The 21,037-nt window shown below is 39.0% G+C and overlaps 1 protein-coding gene across 1 annotated transcript; it reads right to left on the reverse strand.

Moving 5' to 3' along the window:
• Positions 1-188: 188 nt before the first annotated feature.
• Positions 189-20,948, reverse strand: erbb3a (erb-b2 receptor tyrosine kinase 3a). Its single transcript, XM_079342606.1, has 30 exons — positions 20,543-20,948; positions 19,058-19,558; positions 12,711-12,868; positions 11,799-11,985; positions 11,356-11,481; positions 11,204-11,269; positions 9,801-9,919; positions 9,569-9,710; positions 9,366-9,479; positions 8,629-8,746; positions 8,439-8,512; positions 8,264-8,354; positions 8,057-8,074; positions 6,952-7,169; positions 6,734-6,866; positions 6,499-6,592; positions 5,972-6,126; positions 5,823-5,876; positions 5,402-5,543; positions 5,204-5,323; positions 5,005-5,103; positions 4,526-4,711; positions 4,266-4,421; positions 4,023-4,098; positions 3,265-3,411; positions 2,669-2,766; positions 2,358-2,549; positions 2,208-2,276; positions 1,738-1,999; positions 189-1,322 (listed from the first exon to the last, which is right to left on the reverse strand). The coding sequence occupies exons 2-30, from the start codon at positions 19,149-19,151 to the stop codon at positions 547-549; spliced, it is 4,284 nt and encodes a 1,427-aa protein (XP_079198732.1). The 5' UTR covers positions 19,152-19,558; positions 20,543-20,948; the 3' UTR covers positions 189-546.
• Between the last annotated feature and the right edge of the window lie 89 nt (positions 20,949-21,037).

The following is a 21,037-nucleotide window of genomic DNA, read 5'->3' on the forward strand; positions in this document are numbered from 1 at the left end:
GTGCAATTGCATAATGACAATAAAGGCATTCTATTCTACTATTGATTCATTTGTGTCTTGTTTGTGTGATTGCCTACATGTTTTGTTCTAATATTTAATGTCCCTGGGTCCCTTGAAAGGCTTCAGCAAGGTCCAGAGCGTTCAGCTTCTTGTTAATGACAAAATGAAATTAGAAAAAGTCTGCCTGATGAAGCTATTAAAAAATATTTTTATTATTCAGAAGATACATTTCTCACATCATCATTTAAAAAGGTCTCAACACAAGTCCACAATCCAAACATACATTTGTTCTCAAAAAAATACATTTGTTCAATTAAAAATGTAAACAGAAGAATCTAGCTTGTTGTCGGCTTTTATCCGTCTGTGTTTTTCAACACTCAGTGCTACTATTTCTGGAAATGCCCGCACGAACATAATGTCAGCATGTAAACAATACATCTGTGATAAAGGCAAACGATATGTTTTTTTCTTATGTGTCATAGGCTTAATTTTATCATGGGTCCTTCATGAATACAGCTCAGAAGAGTTTGAGATTTAAAATGTTCTTCATGTAGGCACTGCTTTTGGCTTCAGGAACATCCTGCTGTGCCAGTAGTCTGGATTGTCAAACGATCTGTCTCCAGTTGCAGGTTCTCCAACCCCAACTCCGGCTCGCACTTTAACATAGGGTTCAAACCCTGATTGACGTGACTCTGTTCCCTCTCCTGCTTCTCTCTGCATATTCTGGTACACAACATCATTTCCAAGCTGCAGGGCAGCAAAGCAGTCCATGTCCTCATACTCGTATGCCTCACCCTCGTCCCTCTCCTGCATCTTTACCTCCTCCATGTCTTGAAGAGCCTGTCGTAGCTTGGGCTGCCTGTTCATATAATGATAATTACTGTCCTCCACATATTCATCCTCCTCTTTTTCCTCTTCTGCTTCTCTGACAGTCCTGGCTGGGGTTAAAGGAGGATGAGGAGGGTCATGTGCTGGAGGGCTGTCATCTTTTTCACTGCCCCGTATGTCCATGTATTCATATTCAACTTCATTCAGTCCCTGCTGCTCTGAATCAGAGCTTTGATTGGTCCCTGAGTGAACTCTCCTGGCCTCTACAGATGGTGTGGTATCACCTGAGCATGCTGTCGCTTGTGAGGACAAGGAGGACGTGCGTTTCTTGTTTGACTTCATCCAGCGGCTGTTGTGCCTGGGCGAGACAGGTGTTATACACATCTGCTTGTTCATGTACTCATATTCTTCATCGTCTGGGTCATCCAACAGGCCTGAGGAACGGGATTTGCCTATCCTGCCATTAGTTGCTAGAGATGAGAAAAGTAGTGTTTCTGAAAAAAGAAAAAAAGAAAATTCAAAACATGGCAAGTAATATGAGACCATATTTGGATGTCAGAGCTCTCTTTGTTTTATGCTTTTGCTTTTACTAGTTCATTTGATCAATTAAAAGGATGTGAATATACAACTGTGTGTCTATCCTTTTTTTAAGAAGTTATAAGATATTATAAGATCTCATCTTGATGTACAGACTCGTCTGAAATAAAAGAAAAGGTTTTAAAATTGGAAGAAGGCGTGGCTATTTTCTTTCTTAAGAGTGCAATAAAAATGATCATTACCAATCCAGATCAGAAAATGTTGTTTTGACACACTAAGCATCAATCTGGCGTCTATAGGTAATTATTAATTTGCTTGGAAAGGCTATATGGTCACATGACTTGACAATACATATTTGAATGATGCTATCACCTCTCTCTGGACTGTCTCCAGGAAGCACATATCCATTCTGGTCCTCCTCCTCAATCTCTGGTGATGGAGTCTCTGGTGGTCCACCGGACATGCTGTCTCTCTGCGACATGTAAGCACTGTCCTCACGCTGACGATGTCTTTTTAAGCTCCCTGCCAGAGAAAAGTCTTCACTCAAATCCATTTCCACTGCTGTGCCACAGCCCTCTGAGCTTTCAGACACAGTTCGGGCTGAGTTAAGGCGAGAGCGAGACTGCCACATTGCCTGCAAAAGAAAACACATGCAGATCCATCTTAGGTCAATATGTTCTTCAGTTTCACACAGCCTACCACAGTTTGACAGCCCCCATCCCCGAGAAAAAACAAAACCAATAACTGGAAAAGCGGTATATAGACATAGATAGATAGACATAGTATATAGATATAGACATCCCATATTTAAAAAAAACACAGAATATGCATGTTTCAGCTACCTGCTCTGTGCCGTCAACACCTGGGGCCATAGGCAGATATCCAGCAATGTTTGATGGTGCAAGAACCACCTGTACAAGAAAATACTCAAGTCAGATTTAGAAAGTCACAGAAAAGGCTTTTCCTAAATAAAAAAACCTGTTGTCTTTTACCCTGTGAGTGTCCATCCTTGAGAGACGGCTTAGACTCCTGGACTGAGGGAAATAGTGGGGAGCTGGATTCAAGGCATCTACCACATCGCCATCCTGGTCCACCAGCTCCATGTCTACATCACCAAGGTCATCCAGGTCTACACTCCTTTGGACAAGTTCATCTGGAGAGGAGTCCTGCTGGCTGCAGTCCTCCTGGTGTACAGATATAAGACATGGTTAGCATATCTAAAGCTATACTTAAGGTTCACATTTATATCTTGTATTTGCCCATTTTTAGTAAAACAATAAGAAAATAATGTGCCTTTACATACCTTGATTACCAGGTAGCGGGGTGGATCTCTGGCCATTCTTGTAAATTCATTTGCCAGCTCTTTGAATGTCGGACGGACATTTTCATCTATCATCCAACCTGGAAGTGAGCACATATGAGCCATACCATAGTAAGCCAATATTTTCCATCAAGTTGTTGAAATAACTGCACAATCCAAATAGAGTTAAATATACATAAATGATGTCCATTAATCCAAATCAGTTGATCAGTTATTGTTTGTGCTAAATGCAAAACATCAACATACAAATATGCTCAGAAAGACTACCATGCTGAGCTGGTATAATGCTGATCACACTTTTACTTACATGATGTTGCATTTAGGGTTAGCTTTATTCTCAGGTAACATGTTGGTATGATGGTAGTATTGTGAAGGTATATAGCAAAAAAAATGGTATCGACAGATGAAAACTTGTGAAAAATTGATCCTCAAGGCACCATACCTTTAGTGTGGTGTAAAAGGTGTTGTATATTCAGTCAAGCCAAAATCACCATCAATTGCTAGAAAGTATTATTGTTTCCTGCTGCTATTGTGTAGCCCAGAGGAGATGAAAAGGAGAAACATTTGGCAGAACTTACACTTGACCATGACCATGTAGACATCAATTGTACAAATTTGAGGCTGGGAGAGTCGCTCGCCCTTTTCCAGCAGATCAGGAACTTCTGTTGGGCGCATTGCAGCATATGGCTCTGCCCCATAGGACATCATCTCCCAGATGGTTACACCTATGTAACAAAGATTTAGTTTTACAATAACTTTAAGCAGGGATATTTGGTGTTGAAAATGAAGCTAGTGCCTGAAACCTGCAGTTCCTCAAGTCATTCTAAATGTCCAATGTTTAAATAAACATGTTTACAGTCTGGGTTAAGAAATCAATTCGGTCTCAAAATGAGTTTCTTCATTATATCAGTCCACAATGTACACTGGTGATTATTTCTATCAACTCATCTGTTTAGATTTTAGGGAAGATAAGAGTCTTTTGTTATAAGGCTGATCTGACTGATTGACTGACTGATTAGGTGAAGCTGTTTGTCAGGAGTCTTAAAGGGGCAATGTGTAATATATGTGTGTATATCCATTGAACTAAATCATAAATTACCTTAATATATCATCAGACATTAAGGAAACATGCAATGTCAGAGTGCTGACCTTTAACACAGGTCAAGACAGCATTTTCAAAATGGCGGCTACCATCAAAGGGTTTCAGAAGTCCCCTTTAGCAATCAATTTTTGACATCACTGAGACTAAATCCATGTTTTATATGAATGAATGATGAAATAGCACATTTAGTACAATTGAAACATCCACACATCAGCAAAACTGTTTAAAACTTACCATAACTCCAGACATCACTCTGATGTGTGTATCTACGGAACAAGACGCTTTCTAATGCCATCCATTTTATGGGAGCCTAGAGAAAACAGATCACACCCTACTGATTAGTTAAATGGTAACTTAATGTGAACAATCAAGACCATGTCCGACAGTTTGCAAATAAATTCATAAAAAAGTTATCCGACTGAACTTTGATCACTTTACTGATTTGTTTGTTATATCTCATTTTGCCAGTTCACGGACCTTGATCTCATTGTAAAAGTACTTCTTATCATCTGGGTAAAGTAGGTCTGCAATGCCGTAGTCTGAGATCTGTGCCGTGTAGTTATTCTTCAACAGGACATTTCTGGCAGCCAGGTTCCTGTGGACAACCCTGTTCTCTTCCAGGTAATACATACCCTGATAAGAAAAAAAGAGTGCTTACAAAATGCTTGGGCTATCAGCGTCATGCATTAACGTGACAATACTTTTGAAATAATCAATAATGCAGACTGTTTCTTTACCTTTGCAATTTGAACACACCAGTTGAGGAGTCTCTGTGGGCTGAGCTTGTTTTTGCAGTTTTTGACGTGCTCCAGCAGCGAGCCCTGACTGCTGAGCTGTGAGACAAGCTGTAGGCTGGCACCAGGACAGATCCCCAGAATCCTGACGACGTTCACGTGGTCCAAACTTCCTATCATCATCATGTGCTGCAACAAACATTTGGATGATGTTATCATGGATTGACTCAAAGAAATACAACATGTTTTCATCGATCACATGTTTTATGAGGCTTAAGAGTTAGTCATGAGGCTGTATTCACAGCTTTTACAATGGCAGCCAACAGGTAAGCAGACAAATAAAAAATGAGTTGTTGTTTAAGTGCAGCAGCAAGAAGTGCTAAATTGCCAAATGGACTGAACTCGTTCGATTTTCAAAAGGACCATCATGTTGTTGGTGTTTGGTATGCGAGGATCCTTTTCTTTAAATAACTTTTTCTTACATCTGTCAGCTCATGGAAGGTCTGTCGTCCTGAGCGATCATGAACCGTTTTTATGGCCACAGGAAGCTTCACTGTATCACCCTCGGGGATCCAAATGCCCTGTGAGGTACATAATAGATTCATAGCTTGTAAATTGAATGTTCAACTTGCATGGAAAGGATTATTATGATTTAGGCCGATCTGTCACAGTCCCACTTACCTTGTGGACTTGTCCAAACACTCCATTACCCAGAAGCTTGATCTTACGCAGCTCCGTGGGCTTCAGGATCCGAACATGGATATTAGTTCCTTTCTCCCCAGGATCAATAGGCTCAAATCTCTGAAGGCACAAACGGTATGTGTTAAACAATGTAACTGATGCAACGCAACATCATCAAGCCACTAGACTCTGACTGACCTCCCCACTCTCCATGTATCTCCGCATCGCTCTCTTACGACGGATGGCGAGACCTCGGCGGTACAGAACAGTCAGCACGAAAGCAGAGAATGATGCGAAGAGAAGGGCAATCACTCCAAGTACAATGGCAGTGGTTGATTGTCTGATAAAGAAGAAAAGGTGTCATATTATTGGAGCAAAAGTAAGTTAATGAACTCAATATTTCACAGCTATTCTCTTGTCTAAGGCTTTGTTGCACAAGCTGAATTTGTTGATTGTTTTCTTCATGACAGATAGTATATCACTACTTAGTATAGTTTTAAACACCAAGCATCTGCAAAGATCACCTCCCCTTTCACAGAATTGCACGAACAAAATACTTGGCTTTAGACAAATATTTTGAAACTTTCTAAAACTTTTGACATTCTGCTGAGAATCTTACCCAGAATTGTCGCGGGGTGGCCTAACACAGTCTCCAATTCGTGGGCCGTTGCACCTAAAGATAAAACACAGGTAATGGATTAACTTGGAATAAAAATGAAACCTCTGATGATTGCTGCGAGAGTAGAGTGAACTCGACATTATCCTCACCCTTGGGTACAGTTGTTGTGGCATGGTTCACATCTGCCTTGCTTGTTTGGGTACTTAAAGATGACTTCCTCTCCACCCATGACGCCCTCAGGGCAGAAGGGGACACAGTGTGGACCGTCCTGCAGCCTTGCACATGCCACACACTGATCTGCTCCCTTTAAAGAGAAAGAGACATTTAAGTAAGCAGACAGAAGCAACAAAGACAAATAATGTTGCATTTAGGGTTAGCTTTATTGTCAGGTAACATGTTGGTATGATTCTATTATTGTGAAGGTATATAGCAAAAAAACTAACTTTTGGTAACATTTTGTCTTGATGGTAGCGACAGATGAAAACTTGTTAAAATTAATCCTCAAGGCACCATACCTTTAGTGTGGTGTATAAGGTGTTGCAGGACAAATGGCAAAAAATGGTTTTGATACATGGCAACATGGAGTAGGACTAGATCTACTCGTGGTAGCCTACCAGTAGGTGGCAGCAACAAACCCAAAGATAAAGGAGGACATAAAGATAAGAGAGAGTCATACTGGGCCGGTGCAGGTCTGCTTCCCCTTTTGGACCTTACACTCAGGGTGGCAGGGCATACACTCCCCTGACTGAGAAGCAAATTCTCGTCTCTCACTGCATTTGAGGGAAAAAAAGAAACTTTTTCAAAGAATGTTGATAACATTTAAATACTTGGGACAGCTTGGCCACAGCCAATATTACTCAGATTCAGGCATACATGTATTCATGTTAATGAGTTGATTTGTGGACACTGACCCAGTTAAGAACATGCAGTCTGGTACACATGTTCCCCCCCTGCTGTATTTCTTACAGGACACACACTGGTTTGGACCTGGACCCCAGCAGCCATTAGACGAGCATAGGGGATCGCACACGCGACCTTCATCAACTAAAAAACATGAGAACAAAACCTGACTGTATCAACATTGATGCTGACAATGTTAGATGGTTAAAACTGAGCCTCCCTCACTCACCACATAGGTTTCTTGGCCTGTTATCCTTGATGTTGATGTGCTTCTGGCGTGGTTGTGAATTGGAGCTGCTGTTCAAAATGCGTGTCCAGTTGACAGTGTCATGGTAGCAGAGTTTCTTGTTTCCTGTGATGGAGACACCGCCGTCTTTAATTCTTTTCAAGGAGCGCAACCCCAGTGAGGTCAGAGAGGGGATCTTCATCACCAGGAGAGAGTAGCCTCTGAAATGAGCAATGGATAATTTTCATTAAAGAACTGAATGGTTGCCAATTCCTAATGCGAATTTGAATTTTATCCGTGCTTCTCATTGAAAACATCTAAATTTGTGAAGTTTGAAGTCCTTTTAATTTCAAATGTTTGACAATCTGAGTTTTGTTGTCTGCATTTCAAATCAGAGAAACCACATTTCATTGTGCACTAAACATTCTGGACTGGACTTAGTACAAATAATTCACTTCAATAAGCTAATGCTTAACTAGTGCATGACTCATTCAAAATGTTTGCAGGATTGCTCAACTGAAACAAGATACGATTACTTTAGGGTTACATTCACCTTGTTAGATTATCAGTTTAGATGTTCATGGACAGACCATTTTAATTTTCTTTGGTGATACATTTATATACAAGTTGATGCATCGAGTTGTTTTGATTTCATTCACATAAGTACAACAAAAAATAAGAGCATGATCTTTGAACTTCTTCTTGTTTTGCTGTCAGGGAGGCTCAGCAAAAACAAATTAAAAGTCTGAATAAGGTTGAATCGTATCAAGCTAATTAATCTCATTGACAGTGTTTGAGTTCAACAATAAGAAATTCAGTTGTTCATGAGATGTTAAACCTTATGTGATTCACTGTTTCCTACATTCTAACCACACCAAGAGAATGCAATAAATTTCAGGCAAATTAAATAATTTTTCACCCGAAATGACATGCAAGAAGCCCACAATGATTATAGCATTGCCCACCACCACTTCAGTCAAACATCTAAGCCCCCAGTAGACCCTTTGTGAATAATGCAGAATATGAATCCCAAATCAAGAGGCATAATTATAGACGTTGTAAGGAGAGTGAGTCGGATACAGGCCACCATTTAAAAACATTACTTTACCTTCTAGCGCTCACTCCTCTAAACACAGTAAAAATAAAGTACAACAAGGACAGAAGGAGATAAAATACAAAAACACAATCAGATTCATGCCACTGAGGGTTAAATAAGTGTTGACAACATGATAGTAAAATGACACTCGTTGACTACAACAGAAACAGTGTCACAACCACAGAGGTAATTAAAAAAAAACAAAAAAACCCTGCTCACTTGTAAGGCGTTCTGCCCTCAATTGTTTGAAGGTTGGAGAAGACTGACAGGTCGGACATGGTTTTTGGCCACGACTGAATACTGAGGATGTCTGAAAAGAGAGACATTGTGTTTCATATGCCTGAAACACACTGCAAACACTGTGACATAACAACACAAACATACAAACACACACCTGTAATCTCCCTCACAGTGTTGAATATTTTCAGTTTCTCAGGATCGAGAGCTGGTACATCGTTGTATTCATCGCTTTGAACAGAGCAAAAACAGTTTCCATGAAACACACATGAAACACTTCCTTCAGCTATAGTATATCTTTAAACTGTAAAGCTAATGGCAAAATGAAATAATAGAATTGTGTTTACCCTTTAATCCCAGTCACCAGGAAGTGCAGATTTCCCTGAATCTTGGTGCAGTTTATAAAGCTGTCGATGTTTAAGGCATCAACGGTCTGTCTGGTCGGACTTCCTGTGCCAATGCACGCTTTGGGGACAAATAAAGGGTAACTTTGATTCATTTAAAGGGCAGATAAAGTAATCATGCATATTAAGATTTAATAAACTGAACATATGAAGAACGAAGACAACAATTAAATACAGTACATAAATCAGCTCCAAATCAGCCAGCTAATCATTATGCTGCTTTCTTAATGAATTAGAAATAAAAGTACAAAATATGCACGACTGATACTTCTTTCACATTAAAAGAATAAAGAAACCTTAAAATGCACAACTTTCCCTTTTTCTTGCAATCACTATTCCTTTGTGTAAACATTTTTTTAACACTGTTAATAAACAAATGTCCTGAATCATTTGTCCAGCAGTAGTAAAATCTTCTGTTTATTAATCACATATTGAACAGGGTGTTGACGTTGATTAGAATTTTCATAAGAAGCTGTGAACTTGTTTGTGATCATGATGATGATAATTTAAAAATAAAGTGTGCTTTGCCTCTGTCAGCACCTGTATCTATCGGATTAAAGCTGTTTGTTTGCTCTTTCTAATGCTGTTTACTCCAAGACGCTTGCTCGTCATTTACTCTCAGATGAACCTCGCTTTGGACAAGAGAATCTGCTAAATGAATCGTTGAGTTGTGGAAATACCTTTTGGACAGAGACCTCCACACGGTTCACATCGTTTTACTCCATATTTCTCCACCTCCATCTTATCAGCGGGGCAGCTGCTCACACATGAGCTTCCGTCCACAACAAAGTTTGCTGAAACATAGAAAAGCATCTTCAAAGCAGGGCTACTCTGTGAATATTGTAGTGTGTATGAGGCAATTTGAGTGTTTGTGGGGACTCACTGGGGCACTGGGCCACACAGATGGAGCCGTACTGGTACTTGGCATTGGGGTTAGGCTCCAGTTTGAATGTGTGCTTGTTGTAGATAAGTGTCTGAGGACACAGAGGCACGCAGGACCCCGAGTTGTTGAAGTTTCTGCAGGCCTGGTTGTGTCATACACAGCAGGGTTAGGAGCACAGTTTGTAGATATTTTCTGATTGTTAATGTCCATGAACAATGAAATGCAGGCTTACAAAGCAGTCTGTATCCAGCGGTCCAGTGCAGCCTCCAGCACACTCAATGTGACAACACTCGCTTGGACTTCTACCAAAGCATCGGCCATTACACTGAGGGGCACACACAGTCTTCGTCACTGAAAAAAAACATGAGGCTATGTTAGTTTAAGAGTCTATCACAGCAGCACTTTCAAAAATGATATGAAACTCTGTCCTTTATTGTAAATAATTTCATTGTACTCTCAAACCTATGAATACAACATCCAAATACTTTTTCAGCTAAAAATGGCACATCAGTTTTCTATGATGAGAACAGACTTTATATTACCAAATATTAAATACTGATCATATTGGAAACACTGATAGAGGACTGTTACCATTGTTAAGCAGAACAAAAATCTACAGTTCTGAGCCTTGTAATGAAAAAAAATAATTTACATTTTTGTGATGAATTTATCTAAAACTATTATGCTACTCAGTTTAAGCGATTTAGTGGCATAAGTCACACATGCAAATCCTCAGTCATTAGTAAAATCTCCAGACAATCAGACAGGATCGAGGATATGTTGACTAATGTTCTGTATGTTAAACGTCAAATAAAGGTTGTAAACATTTAATTATTTCTCTGTGAGAATCCATGGCTATGTTCTCTATGGGTCTGAATGGACTATGTGCAGTCTGTATTAATATCTGGGGGCTTTATTGTTGGTTGCACTTATAGTTATGTAGAAGTATATGTAAAAGTATTAATATAAATCCAACTTTCTGTTGCATGAGGGCATGTTTGCTTCTTCCTCTGTTAGACAGAACACAGATTGGAGTGAGTGTCAACAGAGGAGACCTCCCATCCCTCTATTCCATTGAAAACTCATATTTGATTAGATTTTTTTTTTAAAGATTTTTTTATATGCCTTTATTTAGAGATAGGACAAAGGAGGGGAGATGGAGACTGTGGAATAATACAGGAAATGAGCCACAGGGCTGATTTAACCTAGGCCGCCTGCTTCAAGAACTACATGCGTGGGGCTAACACATCCTCTAAGTAGCAGCAACAAAATGTGCTACAGGCTTTAGACTAGGCTTTAGATAGTCTAAGGTGCAGTCATTTTCTGCGTCCTCAAGAAAGAAAGATGCCACCTTTGTACCTAACCACGCCTCATCCTAAAACAAACACACCCCCGGGTGCTGATGGGTTGACAAGTCCGTTTACGATTTAAACAACGTGGGCCCTGGGTGTAATAATGACATCTGCGTGAAGTGGAAATAGGTAAGACTCCTGCACAGGAAGGGGTGGGATGTATGGCTAATGGCTGATTTGTTTTTAATCTCTACTTACAGCACAATTATTTTTTTTTGCTTTGACAGTTCAAACTGCACTTTCTTGTTGTTTTTTGTAACAATAAATTCAATTAATAACTCACAGATCTGGCAGGTGTCATTTCCTGGTCCCCAACACGAAAGGTATCCACATGCTTCATCACAAGGCTCTAAGATGTAATTTTATCATCATCAATTAAAGAATGTTCTGACTTAAGAATTGAAGGCTTTTGAAGGCCATCATTTTTCCACATACCATCAGGACCGTTGTCCTCGATCATAATAGGAGCTGTTCCATCTTTGACTATGTCCAGCCAGTTTACCTGAGGGGCGTAGCTCAGGTACTTATTCCGGATGATCTTGACCCCTCCCTCCAGTATTTCTGTGGGTGGCAAACATATGTTTAAATGGTGAAACAGAATAAGCAAAGGCGTGCCCGAACATGCCCATGACTCACGTTATCAAACGCTAACATTCACTTTTTACTACGGCACATACAGTATAATGTGCTGGAGCTAGTGTTACAGTGACAGTTACATGAGACATTCCTGGAACCTCACACCACTGCTCTCTGACAACAGGTATCCTACAGGTGTGGCTGCTCTCTGAGAGTAGAAGCTGCAACAAGTATCCCATCCTTATCTGATTTCCTCCAACCTCCCACTCTTTAAATACACTAACTGAGACTTCCTGTGTTACCTGTAAGGTGATTTAGGCCCAGTTCCTGTAGGCCATGCTGCCCATCCTTCTGGTAGTTTACCATGACAGCCAAAGCATACTGGTTCTCGTACAGAGTGGTGCCCCTGATGACCCGCAGGTGGTCCAAAGGAACTTGGCTAAACTCGTTGAGAGCCAACAGGATGTAACCAGTCACTTCCCTGATGGACTGCAGGGATCAAATCATAAAGTGGAATAAATAAATTGAAAACAGCTGTCAAGAAAATGAAATGAGTCTCCGGGACGATCTCAGAGTCATCATCTTAAATGTTTTGCTTGTGTTTTTAGTCATCATTACTGTAGTGCAGTGATTGATATTAAATATATTGAAGGGGGCATTATTGAGATCATTGTGCTTAAGAGACAGACATCACCAACTACAGACAGTGACAAACAGCTTGTTTTGGTTGTGCCATCTAGATGGTGATGATGATCTCAGACCTTGTCTAGACTGGTTCTCATGAAGAATTTAACTGTGACACATAAGTTGTCCTGGGAAAAAAAAACAACTAGTATGTTATCCTAATTTTTTGTTGTTCTGGCAGGGCGTGTCCAGGCTTTTTGACTGGGGTGGCCCAACTGGGGCACTGCATCTTTATTCAAAAAAGCATTACTTTTTCTCTAATTATCATACACATTATCACCTCTTATCATCAAGTATTTAATAGATGTTTCTGAGTGTATATCTTTTCAATCAAAAAAACAGAGTGGCAGCATGTATCTCCAATGCTTAATTTTTTGAGGATTCAGAGCTATAGCATCCTGTTGAAGCACAGCACATTAAATCAAGGTTTGGCTTATCAAATTGTAGTGGAAGCCTATCCCATCTAAGCCCCACTCTTATGTTGATGCACCCTTGTGTTCTTGTGCCTTAATTTGTATTTAAAGTCTCACCTGTAAGAAGGAGAAGTCTCTGGTGTGCTCCGCCATGGTTATCTCAAGATTTCCCATCACAATTTCACAGCCGTTGTATAGATTCTTCATCAGATTGTACTGGATCTCCGAGTTTCCAGTTGTGCTCAGACCATTCTGAGTGCCAGAGCAAACAACCACTAAAAAGATTTTAAAAAATAGAAAATGTTATTAATGAATGTCTTTAATATCAATATGTTTGGATTAAAAAGAACACGCCTGTGTATTTAGTTGTTCTTCTTAACGAAGACAAAATCCATAAAACATGGTTCAACTGCATGATGGTGATGTTTTTTTTTGTAGTGATCCTATTTTCATGGTCTTCCTGCAGTTAATGCTCACTCACACATCACATCATCTGCAGCTGTCCATGACAAAGACGGCATCAAGTTTATGTAATGTTTGTAAAAAAAGAAAAGAAAAGAAGAACATCAGAGAAATCAGAGTAATAACAGAGAGAGTAAAACGGTAACTGTAATTGATAATAATGAAAAATTTGAGGGGCGAAAGTTGAACTAAAACACTTGTATTGTTTTCTATAGAACTCCTGTGAAACAGAGAAGAGAGAAACCAGTGCAGCCTCTGGAGGCACACCTGGGGCTCAAAGGGGAGCCACCAACTGAGGGTGGCAGAGTTTCCCGTGAGGAATCAGAGGATCACTTCCCTGCAAACTTCAGTAAAGAGAGAGGACAACTCTGTTCGGAGAGTCTATGGGAAAGGACCTTCAATGAGTTCATATCCGACTGTAAATGTTTCAACTTGTGTTGTCATTTTTGATCGCATTGTTGTTTATGATTTATGACTATGAATAGTTCATTTTGTGATGCTACAGGCTCTGAACATGTGGTCTTGGCTGACACTCCTCAACCAAGGAGGTCTTGTATAGTGCCTGTGGAATGGCAGACCAGTGTTGTGGTTCCCATTTTTTAAAAGGGGGACCTGAGAATGTGGTCTAACTTTTGTCACATCACAGGTCTTCTCGGAAAGGAGGCTCAGCATGCAATCATTTTTCAACTCAGATACAAGACCAGTACAGAGTGCTGTTGTGGTGAAAAGGGGGATTGGATGTTTTCTCCTCAAATACTTGTCATTGACTTACCTTGAAACAATTTACAGAAAATTACATTTCTCATTTCAAGTATGCAGAATATGGATTTCTCAGAGAATATATAGTGAGGATGTTTCCGCAGAGGTTGATTTAATAATGATTAATTTCTTCCACTAAACAAATAGTCCTTTGGAATATTCAATTAGAGTTGTGTCCATAGCAACAGCTAAGGGCTTAAGGTGACTAAACATATTAAACTGGTCATTTCTTAAAATGATATTTGGAATGGCAAAGAAGCAGGCAGCAACACCAACATGTTGCTTAATTTAATTGTCTGAATGTGATTAATTTATATAGTACATTTTGTCAGCTACAGTATATCCTTTAACTGTCTGTCTTTACCTGTCTAGTCATTATTTTAATACCACTTTAATCTGTCATACTTCAATTATATATACATTTATTTTGCTCCTTCAGATTTATAATGTCATTTATGAGGTATCGCTTATAAAGAGTGTTTTGTTCTACTCAATAGAAGCGGTTGTATTCTGCTCCGCAATATGAAAGAATGCACTGTAACAGAGTGAAACAAGCCTTGTGTTGTGTATGGAGCATGTCCCTCACTGAGACAAACATACAAGGCCTTGTTTATCATGTGTGGGAGTTCAGCTGTTCAGCGTTGCTTGAAAGCTGATTTGCTATTCAAATGTCAGACAGGAGAGGAGAATCAGCGAAAAATAGAGGACAGGGCAGGGAAGTTAACAACACTGATTTCCTCAATGTAAGAAAGTAATCAAACCTGCATTCAAAAATATAAACAGTTATCTTACGTGCATGATGTGCACCTCAGTTCTAAAGGAATCCAAAAGCTTGACTCAAAGTGATATTTTCAATGATGATGATCATAAAACAAAGGTGAACAATATTGAGGCAGATGTTTTTTTGGATGATTTCAAATCCAAATAGTGTATAGGAGTTTAAAGTGACCCTTCTCTAAATTATGTGAAAATCTGTTTTTTTTCATCGTCCACATACTTTTGACCATGAACTGCTTATCTACACACAAAGACATCACTCATTCCCTGCCAGCCAAATATTGAACTTTACTCTTTCAAATCCACTTTCTCACTTCCTTCCAGCAGTGTTCTCCTATTTTTATATATCCTGTATTTCAGTAGTAAGCCATTTGATTATTTGATGTGATAATGTCATATTCTAAAATTTGTTTGCCAAAACAAATGACATAGTTCATTTATTGCAACAAAATTATAAAATTGAAAAGTTTGAGTAATTAAGACTGTCTTTTTACAGAGATGGGTTGAAGGATAGCCAAGCAGTTTTATTGTGTTTCTGATAGAAAGCTTTACTGGACTGGAGAATGGAGGGTGTTCCATGTTATTACTGAGATATGTGACCAGGTGCTGTCATCAGGGTTATCTGGTCATAAAAAGACCTAATATATTAACAGAAGCTTTGTTTAATTTGTAGTCATGGACTTTAAAAGACAATAGATGACATGGCCTAATGATTTATTCTGCAAGAAAAGGAAGAACAACCTGCACTTTTTGGACCTGAGAGCTTTTATTAATCATTTAAATATGGCTGCCAAAAACACAAGAGACCTATCCTGAATTATGAAGTTGTGTAGGTGTATCAGCTGGTTAGTCCAAGATTCAAAGAGTCTTTAGATCCTTGTTGTAAAAGTTTTAAAGAAAAAACAAATAAACGCTTTGTTAAACTCACAGAGCGACAAGTTAAATTGGCTAGCTTAGCTTAGCATAAAGACTTTAAACAAGGGGAAACAACTAATCTGGGCCTATCTGAGGATAACTGAATTTGCCTCTCGCATCTCGCATCTCTGTCAATTACTGATTACCATTAACATGACATATTTTGGTTGTTTTGTCCGCAAGAAACTACAGAAATAAAATATCACTTAAAGGTCTCTAACACTGTTTCTTGGCTCAGGACACCCAGGGAAGAGTTTAAAGTTACTACTCCAGGCCCAAGCGCATGAAAATACTCCACTGTGATAAGGGTGGCTTTGCAGATATTTTCCATCAATTTGCTTAATGTTTTGTTCTTTTAACCATTGCATGACACTAGCTGTGAGATATCTGCATACTCCATGTGACACAGTAATCACTACAGTACAGAGTTTTGTCATTGAGTTCTGTCTTTCTTTGCTTTTTAGAAAAAGTTAAAGCCATTTAAAAGAAACACTATCAGTTTATGAGCTACTTAAGGGCGAACCTCTTTCCCTGCTCCACCAGTTATGAGAAGCACAGTGCTATCAGTGGATGACTTAAGTTGTTGACTCTGCACGCACATATACAAATGTCTGTTGGGAAATACTTGCAAATATCTTTGCACGTATACCTTCAAGAACCTTCCACATGCTGCTGTATCAACACTATGCATACAGTACAAGCACCACCTACTGAAGAGGGGACAAATGGGTGTACTGTGTACACATACAATATATGACAAAATGGTATTTGAGCTTCACATACAATGCACAAGCTGCAGCTGTGGAAGCTGAGAATCTGAACAGGCTGAGTGGGTTTTCTCTGTCAAAGGAGGACGTTCAGTGTTGGCAGATGGATGATTAAAAAAAAAACACAGAAATGCACACAATGGCCCATTTTGAAAGAGCGCTAAACACATGTTTTAGTGCATCAAGATGTGTCTGCACCGAGGCTATACCCTATGTGTGTGTGTGTGTGTGTGTGTGTGTGTGTGTGTGTGTGTGTGTGTGTGTTTGTTAAAGCTCCTTATCATGTTGGCATTCCTACCTAATGCATCTAACTAACTGCAAATTAACTCATAGCAGAATGGTGTCATTGTCCTCTGCACTAAAGGAAAACACATGATAAAAACACAACACATATCAGGTTCAGCTCTTATTTTCATTCGACAGTTACCACGGTTTCATTGAGGGAGAGAAAAGAAAAGAAAAGAAAAGAAAAGAGGGAGGAGGAGATAAACAAGCTCAATAAAGCGGTTGAGACGATGACTGAGGTAAACAGAAACTTGGCACAGGATGGTCAGAGATTACTGCATACCTGACGAGTGAGCCCACATTTACACACACCTGAGCACATTAACTATTTCATTTCAGGGTGCATTAATGGTTCACAGACAGAGATTAAAACTTGGGTTTTTTTCTCCCTTGTTACCCGTGTGCAGGTGTGCTCCTTCCATGTCATTTTAAGAGTTGCCCAACATCATACTTTGGCAACAGGAGCTGCAGCATATTTGCTTTTTGGCACATCTTGATGTCACACATACAGGAAAGTACATACACAATTGAAAAAGGTTCCTTAGTCTTAGTGTGAATATCTGTGTAGTATCTGCACCACTTTTGATTTACAAACACACAATGTGTAAAGCAACACTGTGCTGCAAGAATATATAAGGACGACTGACCTAATATATATTACAACTGATGTTTTAAAAACGGTCAGTTTATAGACCCATTTTTTTTATCTACTTCAAGAAACAAAAACATGTTTCACAACAGCCAGGTTACATCGCACAACAAATTCCTTTCCAACAACTGGCTTAAAAATAAAGAGGAAAGACACAATGACTAATACCGTCAAAGGACCTAGTCAGTCGAAATAATTGTGAGCAGACACATGTTTCAATCTCATGTGTTTACATCAATGCAATAAGTGATCCCTAATAAAACACTATATGTACACATTAAGTTCACATGGCTTGGTGTATTTCAAATGTTGACTATCACATTACATTGAGGAGCCAGTCCCTTCAAAACAATCTCATGTGATCAAACTGCATTTTTCATAGTGTAGTTTTAGTATTTACTCCTGGTAACAGAGGTCACCTGAGCACCAGCTGCCCAATCACTGATGACAGTATGTTGTTGTTCTTCAAACTCAGAAAACCACCTGACTCACTAACACCCAGGTGACATCAACAAGAGCCCAAGGTCAAAGTTTACAAAGTCTCCCAATTCAAATCACAACAGCTCTCTCTGTCGTAAACATATTACAACTCCCAGTTGGTGAAAGCAATAATGTTTATTTTACCGAGTTCTGTACTAAAGAAGTAAACATCTGACCTATTTTACTATTTATTTTTTTTTCTATTTTGTGGTATGTTGTACTTGAATGGGACATATTGCACTTTGTTCTGTTCAATATATTTTAGAGGCTCTAGAACTTTTATATGAAGTAACATGAATAGGTTTATTAAATGTTTTCATCTACTCACATTTTAAATAATGTGTGTATGAAAGTTCTCATTCATACAGGTGATGTTTATAAATGTTTCAAAAGAAGGTTCAACTGATACACTTCTTCAGTCTGAAGTGAACTTCAACTAAGTCCAGTTTCCTTTTGGATTCAAATTTAAACTGTTTTAATTATTTGGTCATATAGTTCAGGCTTCAAAATAAAAGTCTTTCTTTCTTCCCAATTTCCTGTGTGTTATCAGAATCAGCTTTAAATTAACCTCTCTGTTATATAATTACAAAATTTATTATTCAGTAATGTTAACTTAGCATGTTTGCACTCCTCACCCCTGCACTACTTTCTCATTCAGCCATGTACATATTAGGCTTATTTTGTTTATTGTTGATATTTAATGTTTTATGTTTTGTACCTAGAGAGCACAGTTTGCCAAAGTCAAATTTCTTGTGGGTGAGTGTACCTGGCCACCAAAACTGATTCTGATTCTCAATCTATTCTACAATTTGCTATTATTTTCCTTCACAAAAAGGAGAAACACGTTGAATAACTTCAAACAAGCTATCATTCTGCTCCTCAAAAAGTAAAATAAGTTGATAAGATATTTTTGTCTTTATGACTATATGAAGCCCAATTTGTTTATTTTAATAATAAAAGAATACTAATCATCATCATTATCATCATCATCATCATCATCATTTTAACCTAGCAGGGGTAACCATATTTTTTGGTGGGTTGAAAGATTCTCCTGTGTCACAATTTCGCAAAACTTTGGAACAACAGAGAAAACATGATATAAAACACACACTGGATCGTGGGAGAGGTACAGGTGACTAACAGCAAACTAGTTTTAAGTGTGCGGAACAGGTTTGTGTGTTTGAGTAGGAGGAGGAGAAAGACGAGCACATCAGAGCGCGGTGTACATGAGAAACTGTAATCCAGGTATTCACTGGGATTTGCCAAAACCACACCGCAAGTGTTGGTGGATTTTCTGTGTTATTTAAGTGTAAAACGTGATCATGGACAGAAGAGTGTGTAAAAAAGTGTGTGAGTGAGTTTAAGCCCACCTCCTTGTGTCTGCGCGCTGCAGAGCTGCAGAGCACACAGCAGCAAGACCCATAGCACCTGTTGCACCTTCCTCATGAGAGGGTCGGCGGCCATCCTCGATCAAATTCCCAAGCAGGTGACGTTTAAATCATTAACAATCTAATTTATAGAAAGAGGTGTGTCCCTTTCATGTCAAAAATCGTCTCCAGTCGTTTAAATCCAAGGTAGTCCATTCATGAGTAAAGTTGAGTTAAACCAAATGAAGCGTTTTTTTTCTTTGTTAAAAGTGGAACATGTAAATCTGCTCAGTAGTGATAAGTAGTCCGTGTTTTTCCTGTTTGAGTGTTGACTGAGCCGTAACTTTACGGATCTGCGTAAGAGGAATCACTACAGCGCAGTGATTGGAGCGCAGCTCTCAGCCAATCAGAGGCACGAGCGTCTGAATCTCTGGCACTGATTTATCCAACAGAGCCCAGCCTGCAGTCACAGCACGACACGAGAAATAAAACGGCTTACAAAACCTGATGATGACACAGAAAACACAAAATGGATAATCACAAAGATTATTTTAGTTTTTTCTTTAACTTTTTAAAGAAAACACTCAAAGCACTGTTCCTCTTTACTCACCACCAGTCCTTTTTGTTGCAAAATATCCCTCAAGAGCAATGAATAGAGCTTCACATGAGTGAATTTAATTACTTGTCTTAACATGTTTATGTCATGTATGTGAAAGTGGGAATTATGGAGATGTTGGCTGTAGACTTGGAAAGCATATTATTTATGGGTAATGTGTTAAATCTAGGTTTTACACAGGCAGTTTTTTTTTCATTCCCAGTTTTGGGATTTAAGGAACTGTGGATTTTAATCAACAAAATGAGTTTTCGATGGCATTGTATAAAAAAAGCTACAAACTACAATTAACCTTGAAAAATATCAATGTTCTTCCTGGTATGAGTCATGCTCGTAAGACACATATCTGTTGTCTGAACAGTCATGGTGGTGACCCCTCCACACCTTTATGCGTGACATTTCCGGTATTTTATTGCTGCATCACTCTATCTAAGCATGATTATATGCTGTACTTAGTACTCATTGAATGACAGGTAGCCTACAATGTTGTTTGACATTTCATCCAGTTTTGAATAAGTTAAGCGACTGTGTTCTTCTTGAACCCAGGCTAATATCTAGTGTGGCCAGAAAGTCTTATCTTTTTGACATCTTCATAGTTTGTCACTCAGGCTTCATGCAAACATTGTCTACTTTTAAGAGTAGGAGAGCTAGCTGAACGGCTCTGTAGAAACTGGTTCAGCCTGCAGCTCCAGTCGGGCTGTCCGCCTCAAACACACAAACACATTTAAAAGCATTTCTCAATCTGTACAGATGTAATTACAGAGAGAAGAACCTATAACAAAAGAGCAGTCTCTAGTTCACCTGAAAGAGTTATCCTAAGTCTGAATCATTTCAAATGTTAGAGGGCTGTTTAAAACCAATAGTTAATATTTTACCACCACCAGGAAGTCTTTCTCAGAAGTATTGTTTCTTTTGTCCTTGCAGAAACAACAACCTGAGAGAAAAACAGAATTACAAGGTTGTAGCTTGAAAAGTGGCGACAGTGTCTCAATAGGAGCAGTCTTTTCTAAAGTTTTGTTCACTATAAGAAAGTATTACACACACACACACACACACACACTTAAGGTGAGGTTGGTAAGTGAAGAGGAAAATCTAATCAACTCGTAAATGCCAAAAACATGGAAAACCACTCAAAATCATAGAATGTTTTTTCTATGCAAAAAGTATTTTGTATTTCCCCCAAACAAATCAGAATCTGTCCATTCATATAAAGAGCCGAAGTTCTTTATCCCATCTAGTGACAAGATACTGTTGTTAAAGACTGCCCTCGTCTGGTAAAGGTTTGCCACAGCAAGATCATGTCTTCTCATTGAATCATGTATTGTCTGTTCACATCAAATCCATCAGAAACACTCACAGTTACTGAGACA

This window comes from Symphodus melops, assembly GCF_947650265.1.
Source record: "Symphodus melops genome assembly, chromosome: 4".
NCBI classification, from domain to species: Eukaryota; Metazoa; Chordata; class Actinopteri; order Labriformes; family Labridae; genus Symphodus; species Symphodus melops.

Bases quoted from the DNA above. Each gene is read 5' to 3' on its own strand.
- erbb3a (XM_079342606.1), bottom strand. From the start codon at position 19,151: ATGGCCGCCGACCCTCTCATGAGGAAGGTGCAACAGGTGCTATGGGTC. The intron at 8,747-9,365 runs GTATTTCCACAA...TTGTCCCCAAAG, and splicing joins TGGAGGTCTCTGTCCAAAAG to CGTGCATTGGCACAGGAAGT. The intron at 5,877-5,971 runs GTGAGGATAATG...TTTTATCTTTAG, and splicing joins CACAACAACTGTACCCAAGG to GTGCAACGGCCCACGAATTG.